General features: G+C 44.6%; 1 protein-coding gene across 1 annotated transcript in view; it reads right to left on the bottom strand.

Moving 5' to 3' along the window:
• LOC111954482 (1-phosphatidylinositol 4,5-bisphosphate phosphodiesterase beta-1) overlaps positions 1-16,579 on the bottom strand; it is a 110,316-nt gene that overhangs the window by 44,262 nt on the left and 49,475 nt on the right. Inside the window, 4 exon segments of the mRNA XM_070435850.1 lie at positions 986-1,085; positions 1,800-1,964; positions 2,072-2,218; positions 12,759-12,769. Of these exon segments, the coding sequence (XP_070291951.1) occupies positions 986-1,085; positions 1,800-1,964; positions 2,072-2,218; positions 12,759-12,769 (423 nt within the window).

Below are 16,579 nucleotides of genomic sequence, written 5' to 3' on the forward strand. Positions count from 1 at the left end.
GGAAAGCCCACTATTTCACTAAGCGATCCGTTGCCAAGGTGTCAGCATGTACAGGCTTCTATTGGATGTCCCTGTGGATATATCAGTTCACTGGCAAAATCAGGCGAGACAGCTCCCTTGGGGCCCGCCTCCACCAGCCTTCGAACTCCCTTACTACACCTCAGAGCTCGCCCCCTCTACCCCCCAACCTCCCTTCGTACAACCCCGTGATACCCTCGCCCCCCTCATCCTTTATCTCATAACCCTGACCCTTCATCGCTGTCTGCCCCTGTCCCACGACTCCCTCCCTCCTAGCCTCAACCCTTAGTTTCCTAAGCCCTGGTCAATAGTCTAACCCAATCATCTCTTCACAAAGAGACAGGCCTACTGCCTGGGAGATGCTCATTTGATCTGTTTTATTATGGGGACGACACACACACCTCTTTGCTGTCCTCCTCCCTCTGCTCCCTCCTCCAGAGTGAGAGCTGCCAGTTGATTGGCTCTCTGCTCCATCAGGTTGACGTAAACGATGGGATTTGGACAACGCCTCGATGACATCTGAGGAAGAGAACGGGGGTACAGAACGTATCATCGACGATGTTACGTAAGCCAGTGGAAACATAAACATAGTGTATACTCTATGGTTAGTTCTATAAGGTATGTCAGCCATTGTACCTGCGAATGTATCAGGGACATAGTCCTTGACCTCTACATAGACAAACAGGCAGGGAGGGTCAGAGCCTGGTTCTCTCATTCCTCAGACAATAGTAACCTGGAACACGAACACACATAACACCAACACACACCACACACACACACACACACACACACACAACACACACAACACACACACACACACACAACACACCACACACACACACACACACAACACACACACACAGGGTGAGTGATCAGAATTGAATAGGACTGTTACACAGTATCACTCAAGCAGAAGAAATGGACCAGAATGGTTAGTCAGTCAGGCTAACAGGCTGTAAGTCCTCACCTGGGCGGATGGCATTCACAGGAATGATGCGATGGCCAATGAACTTCCCTCCATCTTCAAACACAGAAATCCTCATCGAGGCCAGAGTGGGCAGAACCACCTGAGGAACCATCACAGACACAGAAACATACACCCACGGATGGTCAGATTAACCTGGGAGTTCTTGGTTTTAAAGAACTACAAATCCCATACAAATGTGCTCTGTGATGTTTTAAACAGTGATTTACACAAATAATTGAATAGAACAGTCTTTCTCCCTTATGGGTTTCTCGAGGATGAAAGTCTCCTCCTCACAGACAGGGTTGACAACATTACCCTGAACATTACCCTCTAAACGGGGTAAGATCACGATCCAATCCAAGTTTATTTGTCACCTTTATTTGGCAGAGGATGCTTGCTGGCAAGCTCTTGCTCAACAATGCATATCAAACAAATACACACAATATTATTTGTATTTTTTTTGTAGACATGAGAATTAAAGACATCTACACTATATGTGTGGGGATGACACACACACATCTCCTTGGGCTACTATATGTTGATTTGTTTAACACTTTTTTGGTTACTACATGATTCCATATGTGTTATTCCACAGTGTTGATGTCTTCACTATTATTCTACAATGTAMAAAATAGRAAAAATAAAGAAAAACCCTTGAATGAGTACATGTGTCCAAACAAGTAACAATCAATGTCAAGGATACTGGTGACAGGCCAAAAACGGTTTGCAGCAATCACAATATATTATACAGTATACATGTTTCACCTTAAAGAACTACAAATCCCATAACAGTCTGCCCTATATTATGCTTTACCTTCTTGAGTGTGAAGGCCTCCTCCTCCCAGACAGGGTTGACAGCGTTGCCCTGAGACGTCTTGGTCTTAAAACCTTTCCTTCTGGTGTCCACCGGCAGACCAAACATGTCWATCTCCACATACGTCCCCACCTTCTTATCGGTCAGGAACTGGCCTGAGATGATCTGGAGACGGGTAGATGAGGATGAGAAAAACAGGTGAGAGCTGTAAAGTCCGTGCACACATACACATGCATTCAAACGCGCGCCCGCACGCACACACAGATACGCACCTTCACAGACAGCGTGTTGGCTACGATGCCGTCCACAGTGCTCTCAGCGAAGGGATCAAAGTGTTTGTCCGGGCGTCTCATGAACTCTGGTTTCAGCCTGTAGCCACACTTCCCGTTGTACTCATACATGCGCCCGGTTTATAACATCTATGGCACAGGTCTGACGGTTACGAGAGAGAGAGGAGAGAGGAGGGGGAGAGGAGAGGGAGCAGGAGAAGAGAGAGAGAGAGGAGAGAGAGAGAGGAGGGAGAGAGGGAGGGAGGAGGGAGGGGAAATGAGAGAGATGAGAGAGAGAGGAAGGGGGAGGGGCGAAAAGGGGGAAAAAAGAGAGAAGAGATGAGATAGAGGAGGAGGGAGAGGGAGGAGGAGGAGGGGAAAGGGAGAAGTTATGGGAGGAGGCAGGAGGAGTAGAGAGGAGAGCAAGGAGGAGAGTAGGGGGCGTAGAGTAGGAAAGAGGAGAGCAGGGAGGAGAGGCAGAGAGAGGAAAGAGAGAGAGAGGAGAGAGAGAGAGAGAGAGAGAGAGAGAGAGAGAGAGAGAAGAGAGAGAGAGAAGGAGGGAGGAGGGAAGGGAAGAGGGAGGAAAGAGGAGAAGGGGGGTGCGAGAGGGAGAAGAGAGATTGAGAAGAGACTCACTCTACTAGAATCTGAAGTCAAATGTCTACTGTTTGCTGATGATCTGGTGCTTCTGTCACCAACCAAGGAGGGCCTACAGCACCTAGATCTTCTGCACAGATTCTGACAAACTTGTGCTCTGGCAGTAAATTCTCAGTAAGACAAAATAAATAGTGTTCCAAAAAAGGTCCAGTCGCCAGGATCACAAATACAAATTCCATCTAGACACCGTTGCCCCAGAGCACACAAAAACTATACATAACTTGGCCTAAACATCAGCGCCACAGGTAACTTTCCACAAGCTGTGAACAGGCTGAGAGACAAGCAATAAAATTTGACATATCCAATTAAGAATCTGGCAAAAAATACTTATGTTATAGAACGCCATTGCCCTCTTTATGGTTGTGAGGTCTGAGGAGGTCCTGCCCACCCAAGCCAAGAAACTTACACAAAATGTGGACACCACACAATTAAGAACGGTCAACATGCCGCATCGGCCGGAAGAGAAGGGTATCACCACTACAAAAGTTAGTTCACGCCTGTGTAAAGCGGAAAACACAAATCATTTAGTAAGTGCAGAGCAGGACAAGGTTAGCGGGCCGTGCAGATATAAGTCACGCGCTAATTAATACAAGATGGGCAGAAAAAGAGCTGTTAAATTCTACAACCACCAAACAGGAAGCGATTCCCAAACCATCCATAACAAAGCCATAACCTACAGAGAGATGAACCTGGAGAAGAGTCCCCTAAACAAGCTGATCCTGGGGCTCTYTTCACAAACACAAACAGACCCCACAGAGCCCCAGGACAGCAACACAATTAGACCCAACCAAATCATAAGAAAACAAAAAGATAATTACTTGACACATTGGACAGAATTAACAAAAAAACTGAGCAAATTAGAATGCTGTTTGGCCCTAAACAGAGAGTACACAGTGGCAGAATACCTGACCACTGTGACTGACCCAAACTTAAGGAGAACGTTTGACTATGTACAGACTCAGTGAGCATAGCCATGCTATTGAGAAAGGTCGCCGAAGGCAGACCTGGCTCTCAAGAGAAGACAGGCTATGTGCACACTGCTCATAAAATGAGGTGGAAACTGAGCTGTACTTCCTAACCTCCTGCCAAATGTATGACCATATTATAGACACATATTTCCCCCAGATTACACAGATCCACAAAGAATTAGAAAACAAACCCAATTTTGATAAACTCCCATATCTACTGGGTGAAATACCACAGTGTGCCATCACAGCAGCAAGATTTGTGACCTGTTGCCACAAGAAAAGCGCAACCAGTGAAGAACAAACACCATTGTAAATACAACCCATATTTAAGTTTATTTATTTTCCCTTTTGTACTTTAACTATTTGCACATCTTTACAACACCATATAGAGATATAATATGACATTTGAAAATTCTTTATTATTTTGGAACTTCTGTGAGTGTAATGTTTACTGTTKATTTTTGCTGTTTATTTCACTTTTGTTTATTATCTACTTCACTTGCTTTGGCAATGTTAACATATGTTTCCCATGCCAATAAAGCCATTGAATTGAATTGAGAAGGGGATAGAGAGTGAATGAGAGAGTTACAGAAATACAAGATCAAACAGTACTTCCCCAATTCACTAGTATCACTATACCAACCTCTAACCCCAACCGCAACAAGGCAATGATATACTGATGTAGACCTTACCAATGGTAGTGTCAGGTCTTACCTATTGTCTAGTGKGYAACGGATCAGGTCTTACCTATGGTCTAGTGCGAAACGAATCAGGTCTTACCTATTGCCTAGTGTGAAACGAATCAGGTCTTACCTATTGTCTAGTGCGAAACGAATCAGGTCTTACCTATTGTCTAGTGCGAAACGAATCAGGTCTTACCTATTGTTAGTGCGAAACGAATCAGGTCTTACCTATGTCTAGTGCGAACGAATCAGGTCTTACCTATTGTCTAGTGCGAAACGAATCAGGTCTTACCTATGTCTAGTGCGAAACGAATCAGGTCTTACCTATTTCTAAGCGAAACGAAATCAGGTCTTACTATTGTCTAGTGCGAAACAATCAGTCTTACCTATGGTCTAGTGGGAAACGAATCAGGTCTTACCTATTTCTTGAGAACGAATCAGGTCTTACCTATGGTCTAGTGCGAAACGAATCAGGTCTTACCTATTGTCTAGTGCGAAACGAATCAGGTCTTACCTATTGTCTAGTGCGAAAACGCATCAAGGTCTTACCTATGTCTAGTGCGAAACGAATCAGGTCTTACCTATGTCTAGTGCGAAACGAATCAGGTCTTACCTATTGTCTAGTGCGAAACGAATCAGGTCTTACTATTGTCTAGTGCGAATACGAATTCAGGTTACTATGGTCTAGTGCGAAACGAATCAGGTCTTACCATTGTCTAGTGCGAAACGAATCAGGTCTATACCTATTGTCTAGTGCGAAACGAATCAGGTCTCCTATTGCTATGCGAAACGGATCAGGTCTTACCTATTGTCTAGTGCGAAACGAATCAGGTCTTACTATTGCTAGTGCGAACGAATCAGTCTTACCTATTGTCTAGTGCGAAACGAATCAGGTCTTACCTATGGTCTAGTGCGAAACGAATCAGGTCTTACCATGGTCTATGTCGAAACGAATCAGGTCTTACCTATTGTCTAGTGCGAAACGAATCAGGTCTTACTTATGGTCTAGAGCGAAACGAATCAGGTCTTACCTATGGTCTAAAGCGAAACAAATCAGGTCTTACCTATTGTCTAGTGAGAAACGAATCAGGTCTTACCTATTGTCTAGTGGAAACGAATCAGGTCTTACCTTATGGTCTAGTGCGAAAAGAATCAGTTTACCTATTGTCTACGAACGAATCAGTTCTTACCTATTGTCTAGTGCGAAACGAATCAGGTCTTACCTATTGTCTAGTGCGAAACGAATCAGGTCTTACTTATGGTCTAGTGGCGAAACGAATCAGGTCTTACCTATTGTCTAGTGCGAACGAATCAGGTCTTACCTATTGTCTATGCGAAACGAACAGGTCTCACTATGTCTAGTGCAAAACGAATCAGGTCTTACCTATTGTCTAGTGCGAAACGAATCAGGTCTTACCTATGTCTAGTGGCGAAACGAATCAGGTCTTACCTATGTGCTAGTGCGAAACGAATCAGGTCTTACCTATGTGCTAGTGCGAAACGAATCAGGTCTTACCTATTGTCTAGTGCGAAACGAATCAGGTCTTACCTATGGTCTAGTGCGAAAACATCAGGTCTTACTTATTGTCTAGTGCGAAACGAATCAGGTCTTACCTATTGTCTAGTGCGAAACGAATCAGGTCTACCTATTGTCTAGTGCGAAACGAATCAGGTCTTACCTATTGTCTAGTGCAGTAAACGAATCAGGTCTACCTATGGTCTAGTGCGAAACGAATCAGGTCTTACCTATTGTCTAGTGCGAAACGAATCAGGTCTTACTATTGTCTAGTGCGAAACGAATCAGGTCTTACCTATTGTCTAGTGCGAAACGAATCAGGTCTTACCTATGGTCTAGTGCGAAACGAATCAGGTCTTACCTATTGTCTATTGCGAAACGAATCAGGTCTTACCTATGGTCTATGTCGAAACGAATCAGGTCTTACCTATGGCTAGTGCGAAACGAATCAGGTCTTACCTATGGTCTAGTGCGAAACGAATCAGTCTTACCTATTGTTAGTGCGAAACGAATCAGGTCTTACCTATCCTATGGGTCGGCTTATAGTGCGAAACGAATCCAGTGTGGGCCCTTATGTGATGGCAGTGCCGAAATCTACGACATCAGTAACGTCTACTACCCTATAATTGGCATCTAAGAAAGTTACCAGCGAGCAGGAGCTAACCCTCCCCACACTAAAACCCTACCTAGTTGACCAACCAGCTCTTCTGGGAATGCTGGTCGTGCTCAGCCACGACTGGGGACAGCCATGCATGCCACAGAAGCAGCTCGACACGAGGACTGTAAGATTGGTAGGGTCTAATAGACTCTGTGCCACTTTTCCAGTGGTAGAATTATCTGACCGTCTTATCTCTGGCCTAGACACGCCATTGTTTAATGGACCTGAGGACCATCGCATCCTGTTCACAGTGAGAGTGCAAAGCATCATGTAGAGAGGGGCTATTACCATAGGTAACACGCACCTTGATCTCTGACATCGCGACTAGCCAATAGGTAAGTACTAGATTCGAGTTTGCCAGTAGTAACTCAATACAGGTACGACGCGTAGTAAGGATAGTACCGCGGGATATCAAAGAGACCACAAGGGGTCTAGTATGGTAACCATACAGGAGTAACTAGAATAATACCTACGTACAATCTCTAGATATTAAGGCAAATGACCGTTACGTTAGCATACCTGTAGTAGAGATTGCACTAGACCGGAATGCTACGTGTTTCGCACAGTAACGAAGCAATAGGCAACGACTACCAGGTGAAAGTTCGGTTTTTTCGCAACCTAATAAATCGACATCAACGATGTTCACATGGTAATTGCATTTTCTTGTATATTTCGGTTACGAGCGGCACTATATGTAAAATAGGTTAAGTTTGCCTGAAGTTTCGGTTAATTACAGTATCACTTATAGTACCAAATACGGTTAAAGCACTATTCTAAATATCACGTTATTTTCGGCACATGAAGAACAACAATAAAGCGTAACTAAAAAGTGCTGATTCGTTTACCTGCTGATACCTGTGAGATCAAGTAGGATCTAGAACCTGTATTCTGTATACTTCATTAAGCTACGAGGACCAGATGATTAAATAGCGAGAGTTTACTATATGGAGCCCTGAGCTCTGCGAGACATGTTTTCCGTCGCAGACAAGTGACAATTAGCAAAGAAACCAGGTGAATATGGATTTTCGTGAACAAGTACGTTTTCCCGCACTAGAACGTCAAATAGGTTCACCATGACCCATGATATCGAGAGTGGGAAGGATGACTTCCCAGTACAAACCCACTCGAAGAGTGCAATTGAGGTGATCTGCATCAAAGGCACTCCTTTAGTCTCGCTTCTCACGAGCACCAGAAGTACGCACAATATTAGATGTAAAGGCCCGCATGTATTGTCAGTTCTTGCGAAGATTAATAGCTCTATAAAGCACATAGAATGGGTAAGAACATACACTGATTTCGTATATTGAGATCACTATCGTAACTCAGAGTGTTATAGAAACACTAGCAGTCGCAGCTATCTATCGCACAAAAGTAAATCTGTAACAGGAACAACTAAAGAACCCTGTTGAGGTATCCCGTATGTGTACGCTATCCTACAATGCACCACAAAAAATTGTGGATTGCGGAGAATTCACGAATTGGAATACTTCCTGAAATGATGTGGTGTTCGGCAGCAGATGGATTATCAGGTTCGTATAGGAACCATAGGGTGATTGGTTCTAAAGAGGCATTCTAGTGATGTTACGTAGATCTCAGGAGTGAAGGGTTCAATTGACTTTTCCGGAGAAATGGCTCCCGGATATGAGTCAGGTTCACACTTCTGACGGCTGGACATATGAAAACGCCAGGTAAAGCTGAAGTCTTTGGTACATTTCGCACTCTTGTGGAGCAACCGCTCGCTGCCACAATCGCATGGTAACCACTGGACGGAGGCTATGCACACATTCTGTTCCCGACAACTCAGAAGCTATAGTAAAGTAAGAGAGACAACCGCCTTCGATCTTCGCTTTCCTGTCTCAACTACGCATACATTACGGCTTTTTACATCTAGCAAACTGGTCTCGTTTCTATCGCCCTGACCGTAAGCACCGAATTAGCTCACGGGTAAAGGAGTTATAGGTACCTGAATATCTGCTGGAATCTTCACTAGTCGCCGCCTAGGCTCAAACATCATAATAGAGGGAGACTATATACCATGAAGGCGTCTGCAGGAGTACAACGAATTGAAAGTCATGAGTCTTAGGTAAGGCTACCTATTACAGTGCATTAACGAATGGCACTCGCCACTTTTTACCCGCCCCATGCATTCGTTCATCTCACTACTAATCATCAGTGGTCACAACTACGTGCTAACCTTGATTATTTCTCAAATAAGACAATAAGGTAGACTGATGTGTCGCCTGACACAGGCTACAATGGGAGAGAAATGAGGTTATTAGAACCATGAGTCGTTTCGCTCTTATAGCAGACCATCTACGGTAGGAAGACCTATGATTCGTACTTCAGCATGCTAGAACATAAGATGTATAGCTAGCACAGATGTCGTTTTGCAGCATAGACTCATGAGGTATACAGAAGCAGACACCGCCCAAGGGTATTGGAGATCTGATTACGGGGTTGATATGCGCGGAGTATGAAACACCATATGAGGGAAAAGACCCACCATATGGCCTTTATTAGCCGTGGTGTCTGTTACAGCAGTCTTGACAATTCATGGGATTAAGGAACGCTGTTATGGAGAAATGGAAAAAGGGGGGAGCGGTAGCTTTTCGAGGCTACGGGACAATGTTAGGGCGAAAATCTGGAAACTTTCAATAAATTTTCAATAGGTGAACTTGCACCTTGAAATTCGTCAGTTGGAGTATACTCGGCACACAACTAGGAAGGGAAATCAATTGTAGGTACGACCTGGGATACCAAACCAGGGAATTCGCATTAGCATAAAGGGCATCCAGAATTGCGAATACCTAAGACTACTGGAATAGTGATAAACATGTATATCTGAGAGACAAACACTAAAGACAATAGGAGGGAGAAAGGGACCATAGAAGGGTGACAGGTTGAAAGAAATCAAAACTGAAGAGAAATGTAAGCGAATAGGATCCCAGCGTGTATTCCCGCTAACTTCGTGTCGCCTGCGACGCGTAAGATAACCTAAGATTGGTTAGCACATGTAGCTTTTGATTGCCCAAAATCCGAGACACGCTAACACTATCAAGGAATCAAAAGCTATGTAGATTATGGTACCTTGGAATTATTTCTGAATCTCGGCGTGTACATGATGCCTACGTGAGCGAAGAGTAAGCCAAAAACCCGGTGACATAGTCTCTAGCCATCGTAGGAGTCAACCCGAGTGACCAGGTACAAAGATGTCTGCTGTGTACGAACTGCTGGATCCACCGTACAAGAACTCTAGAAGCACCTTAACGGAAGGGTGTTTAGTATACTAAGACTCTACAGCGTTTGTATCGACTAGAACCAAGTAGGAGGGGTAAGACTATGCATGACTGGGAGTGATCCATCCTGGGTCAGCCACTCCAACGAACACAATTGGAAACGTGTCACAGACCTTGATTCGCCGCTGTCTCCGCTAGGTGGACAGATGAGCCCATCATGAGCGGAAACGCACTCAGTAGGCTAGTGGTACGTATGGTTACTATCTGGCTCAATCTCCTAGCATCAGAGAGTGTTAGTAGCCTGATCGTACGCTCCTTGTGCCTGGTACCTCAAATGACACACCATATTAAGATTTATAGAGGTAAACCTAGACTAAGTATTGATCGGCAGCATAGACAAATATAGCCTACAAGTAGACCCAATGTGGCGTTGTCGCGTTTAGAAAAATAGGTGTAAGACCTGATTTCTCCGCTGTGAAATCGCCACCGGAGACAGATAAGGTGAAAGTACCGTTAGACATTTGCGTTTCGTCGCACTGAGGTAAAATGAAGTCTGAAACTAAGAGTAAATGAACTGTGGAATCAGGTATGTTACGCGACACCACATGGAGACCGCATAAAGTTCGATTCAGTCCATTTACAAAGGAAAGCGTCCCAAATCAGTTCTCCTCTCGATCCTTCGACTCTTCAGCACATGCAGTACCACACACTAGTGTGAAGGCCTGGAATATTACCGAGTTAATTCTGAAAACAACAGTGACGACTAATTAGATGATAGAAACTCTGAGAGTATTCAGTTTTGACGACAGCTCAGCTGACTTTAGCGCATAGAACACGGCGTGTGAGGTTTTGCCTTTGTGTTATTTCAAAGACTAAAGTTGACAAATAGGGTCAACCAAGATACCATGATTGCCGTTTTTCCAGGGCGGACTCTAATGAGCTATAAATAAAGGAAATGAGCGATTGCCAGTGATCCGTTTGCATCTCATTCTAAGTACAATTAAGGTATATAAGAGGCTAGACAAAGCTACCATATGAGGTGAGTGTACATCCAGTATTACCATTGCCCTTGCTTTGTGGTTGAGGGGTTCAGGGTGGTATATGAAGGTGATACTAGAGTGAAGTGGGGGGAGATTCACTTCGTAGTGTGAGACATCATTGGTAATTTTCTGTATCCACATCAATGGCCGTACCCGTTGCGTACAGTGCCATCATCTCAACAAGTGCGCAACCCTTTGTGGGTAGAACCAGCTTTCATAATTTCAGATAGCTCAAAGTGTACTAATCTATACTATATGCCTGCTAGCTGGCTGTTTATTTATTGGAGGTACACTGGTCTTGTCTAAATTCAATTTTTATTCCCTACGTATCTTATCCAATAATCAAAATACCTCTGACGACTCACATTGCACAAGATCATCAATACTGTAGGAGTTGAACTAGACATAACACGCTGAGATGTATAAGTATATAAGCAAGCCAAGATTATTCGTTATCCAGTATGTCAATAGTCAATTTACATTACAATCATTCATTAACAGTAATTATGTATTCCATGTGATACAAAGATATTCTTTCAATGTCTGACTATATTTAATTATTCTCTACTATAGGTTGGTTGTAAAGATGCTGTTGCTCAATAGGTTAAACTGTGAACAACATATGTGGATGGAATGAAAGTAACAGCAAGGGTAAACTTAGGTTGTATTATAGCCATAATGCAGTGTCTGTTGTTAGGTTACTACATCGTTCACTGGTTTGTTTTAACGCGACAAGTTTCTCATTGTGGTCGAAATAAATCAATGTGGTGAATTTGATCAGTCCTGAATCTGACATGCCTTCCTTCAGTAGAAGAGCACACTGAGCATGTGACTTTTCGCCCGGAATATAGGTATGTACTGGTGAGTCTGTGAGTTCTTCTAATCAGCAAAAGTTGGCTATGTGTGGTTTTATATAGTTCATGATGTGTGTGTGGACGCGTTCGGTTGCTGGAAAAGCCCTCCTAGGTAGGCTGTGCTGTTGTGAAATTAGTAATGCGGGTAGATTAATCATGGGTATAGCAGAATAGCAACAGTAGGTGGCAGGAGGTTAGGAAGAAGCACGTATCGCACTCCATGCCGCCTTGCTGGCCTCATGTGTAGCACAGTGCAGGGCTGCTGCGTGGGTCAGTACTATAGAGTAACAACGTCCTTATACTCTTCGAGAGCCCGGTCTTCGCAGCACGCCTACGACTGACAGCTACACACTTACTGACACAACACATAGCCATGGCTAGCTCATGCGTCATAGTCACATCAGTCAAAGCCACACGACTACCATCACTATAATTACTTGACACACATCAGTCACATCAAGGCTCCGTATCTCAGCTGTGTACTGCTCTGTTAGGGCCAAACAGCATCAACATCTACAACACGACTGCATCAGTTTTTCTACTGTTAACTTCTGTACCAACACACACTGATCTGTATCAAGTAACTATCAATCTTTTGTACCTTATCTATGATTGGTTGACGACGGATCATGTGTGCAGTCTAGCACGGACCACGTGGGGTCTCGTTTGTGTCTTGGAATCGAGCCCCAAGGCAGCTTGTTTAGTGAGGACTCGCTCTCCAGGTTCATCTCTCGTGTAGTTATGGCTCAATTGTTATGGATGGTTTGGGAATCGCTTCCCTGTTGGTCACGCTGGCCTGTAGAGAATATGAGCCAAAGCATCATATTTCCTGCGATTTGTATTAATTAGCGGGTATCGGCCTAATTCTGCCTGCATTCTACACTTATTATTTGAGACTGATTTTGACGCTGTGGACAGCAGCAGGGGCAGTAGCTGATCGACCATCTGTACTGTACTTCTTGCATGCGGAGCTCAATTTTGGTTTTGTCCCATGTTTGTGATATTCTGGTTGGTGACGCTACCTCAGACTCAATCAACACATAGGAAGGGCAATGGGTTCTATATACTAAGTATTTACTTTGGCCAGATCTAAACGGTATACATCAACTCATTTTACTCAGAACGCCTTCTGTCATCGCATATGTAGTACTCTTACGATTCACAGCACTATTGGCCTAGGAAGTCTAGGACGTCTAGATGGTTCGCGGCGCTGCCATACGCTATTGTGAGGTGTCCGAAGTGTGCTCTTCTAGTGGTGTAGTGACTCTCGGGTAGGTTGTTTGTTGAGTAGCTCTGGAGTAAATACTCGTGAAATCATCATGAACTAGACTCACTGAATGGAGAGTGCCTATTGGTGATAACGCGATTGGACTGAGACTGGACAACTTTATATCATGAGCGATCACTATCTTATCTGTAAGATGTGATGCTATTTTAACATGATGTAGAATTATACTGCACGAGTCACATAGTCCTCTCGTCAAGACCATCCCTGTGAGCATGAAACTATCTAGGTTGCTGCTGACTCGCTAGGCACCTGCACCTTTGTGAAATTGGTAAGACAGTAAAAAGCACATCAGCACATAAACAACCTCTGTGTGGTGAAGTGGCCTCAGAGTAATGTTGTCTTATCTGCTGCTGCAATATCAGCAAGCTGCTGTCGTAGCTAGTTGTTCCCCATGACCATGTGCCTGGGAGAAAAGTGCTCGTCTACATGTGACTTCAAGATTCACTGGTAGAGGGTAGTCCTTCGTCGCTAAGTCTTCGTTTTGGCAGGCTTCTGCTCGTACACGCTTCTGGTGCTCGATGTCTTGACGTGTTTCTTCTTGTTCTCACCAGCAATCTTCCCATCAGATCCAAAGGGCTGGGCAGTGTTACACCTGGTTCCAACTAAGAACAAAGCGAGAGGGGTGAAGGGAGAGAGAGGGCGCGAGAGATTAGAGAGAGGGACCGAGAGAGGAGCCATCGAGGGAGAGACATGAGTTCTTCTTTACGTGAAAGTAACACGCACGCAAGGTCCTACTGATGATGATGTCGGTGGGTGTGTGTGGTAGACAAGGGTATCAAACCGACTTAGTGTTGTGAGATGAGAAGGTGCTGGTCACAGGTTAAAGGCTTAGTGAACTGAATGAAAACAGGCCATTACAAGCTGGTTTGGCAGTGTGTTTAGTTTCCAGCTTCAAAAAAAGTTGTTAGTTTCCAGCTCAAAAGCTTTAGTTTCCAGCTTAAAAAGCTTTTAGTTTCCAGCTTCAAAAGCTTTTAGTTTCCAGCTTCAAAAGCTTTTGGTTACAGCTTCAAAAGCATTTAGTTACAGCTTCAAGAGCGTTTAAGGTGACAGCTTCAAAGAGTGTTTCGTTTACAGCTTCAAGTGTTGTTTGAAGTTTTAGTTACAGCTTCAATGTTTAGTTAACAGCTTCAAACCGTTCTACACCCTGAATGATGCTTCCTTTGGGGAGAGTGGGAGCGTATCCAATAAACACTTTCTCTCTCGAGAGAGAGCAGGCTGAGTAACGCACAACACTGGTTAATTCACTCTGTGACATACTTTCTGTCTTCTGTGGATCACACTGCTGATGCCCCATTAATAATGGCGCACCAGAAGACGGATTTTCTTATCCACACACAACGCACGCAGAGCCTCATCACTAGTGGGGCGCACTGCCACGCCACACATAGTGCGAAGCGCATGCACACGGGCAACCCATACCACATGCAGCGGCATGCCTACACCGGCAACTCACAATCGCTAACCTTCCTGAGCTGTGCCCTTCCTTGACAGTCAAGACCAAACCTCTATGGCCTCATGGTGGAATGTTGATTCATGTCTTTCAGATTTTCATCATTAATACAAACACACAAACATTAACAAAGAAAATCCGGTATCTATGTCTAAACCGTTTGTGTATGTCTCAGTCTTCTGCTGATAAAATATAGTGTAAATCTAACGGAATGCAAATTTAAATTAGATATCATTCAACTCTATATCTGACATGGTACATGTGTTCTCTTTTAAAGCATACCATGTGTGTGAGGTGTATACTTTGCTTTCAGTAGATGTGTTAAAGACTTATCAAGAAACACTCTGTGTGACCCGATTTAGCCCACTGCAGTAAAGGTTCAAAGCAGCAACTAACACATCATGAAGCATATCTGGACCGATGACGGCAGAGATGTAAGACTCTGGTGCTTCGAAAACGAGTTGAGACTATGTTCCATCCCTTAAAACGGCAGGCACCTGGGAAGCTTAGCGGGAGAAGCTGCATTTATGTCGTTTGTGCCCACTATCACTCACGTCACGTTCGATAGTGGATTCTGACTCTCTCTCTCTTACTCATCTTACCTCTTTCAGAAAGTACTGCTCTGATAACCGAAAATCATTCCACCCAGGAGGCGTATATGCCACGACCACCGACACACCTTTACACACATCCACAACATACGATCGCAAACATCTTTTAGACTCAGTACACACACCCGCCACTTCGACCACTAACAGTACTCAGGCGGAGTAATAACGCGATCTATAAAACTCACTGTCCGACACAGGGTATCCAGCCACACACAGCGTTATGACGTTACGGATCATAAACTTACTAAAGCATTATAATACTGTCGTCGTAGGCGTGCCACACACACACGACACAACACAGCATGCACCCCACGGAGCTAAGGCTGATAATAAGTGGTGGAACAATCGATGGCAGTTGGCACTGACCGCGCCATACAGGTTCGATCGCTACACTGTTTTTTCACAGAGGTACTCAGGCCACCTCGCCCACACACACGCACACGAGAAACACCACACTACCACAACACACACACAACTAGCCCTACTCTGTTGGCACCCAGTGACGGTAATGTGTAAAGTAAGTCCTTCAAATTGGAGGTGCACCCGGCGGGAGAGCTGTAACAAGCTTCAGAATGGACAACTTTGTGAAATTCAAGGAATGGGATAGCACTGTAGGTGTCCTCTGTGTCCTTAAGCTGTCGGAGCTTGCTGTGAGTGCGTTCGTGCGCGTGTGTGTGTTTGATTGTCGTTACGTAAGAATGGCTCGAGGAAAAAGTTCCTCCACAAAGGACACGAAGCTTTATCACTGGTGATAGGGGGTCCATGGGCCCAACTGGGGGGGGGGGGGGGGGGGGAGTGATAAAGCGTTTCCAAAGAAATATCCGGCATACGGAACCCCGTAACACAAACAGTGCCACATGCATGGTACACCATCTCTTCATTCCCACATGTCAAAGTGATCTGAATTTGAAGCAAGGATTCCAGTCATTTGTCAAAGGCAGAAATGGCACAGTTCATAGGCCATACCGAAAACGGATAATGGCAGCATCATTTAGCCTCTGATACCGGTAGGTCTGATTGATAGGGAGGGAGAGAACAGGTAGGTAGGCTAGCTCTGGTAGTACAAGTAGAGGTAGGTAGGTAGGTAGGTAGGTAGGATAGCTAAGGTTTAGTGGGAGATAGGTAGGTCAGGTCAGTAGTAAAGTAGGGCTCAGGCTAGGGAGAATCGAGCGGAGAGATGGCAATGAAGCCTATGTTTTCCGCACTGCCCAAATAAAAAGCCCACTTGAATTCTGAATCCATAATTGATCATCACTTTTCGAGATCCTTCCCGAAGCGAAGGTGAGGCTCTCGATGCTACGAGTCGTCTACGCGTCAATAGAGAGAGATTTAATATGAGGCATGGGTTAACTCTTAGGTTTAGTCCACATGAGGCTGTCCCGATGGCTGCTTTCAGGGGTGACGGAGGGGAAGAGGAACACTCCACACTCAAAAGGTACAATGCGCATAAAGGTGTCTTATGAACTGTGCGTTTGACACGCGTGTGCTTAACAGTGTTCGAAACATACTGTGCCGTCTGTACTTAGGGTACTTATTCCAGAGGGTCGGTC

This window comes from Salvelinus sp. IW2-2015, linkage group LG28 (genome assembly GCF_002910315.2).
Source record: "Salvelinus sp. IW2-2015 linkage group LG28, ASM291031v2, whole genome shotgun sequence".
Taxonomy (NCBI): domain Eukaryota; kingdom Metazoa; phylum Chordata; class Actinopteri; order Salmoniformes; family Salmonidae; genus Salvelinus; species Salvelinus sp. IW2-2015.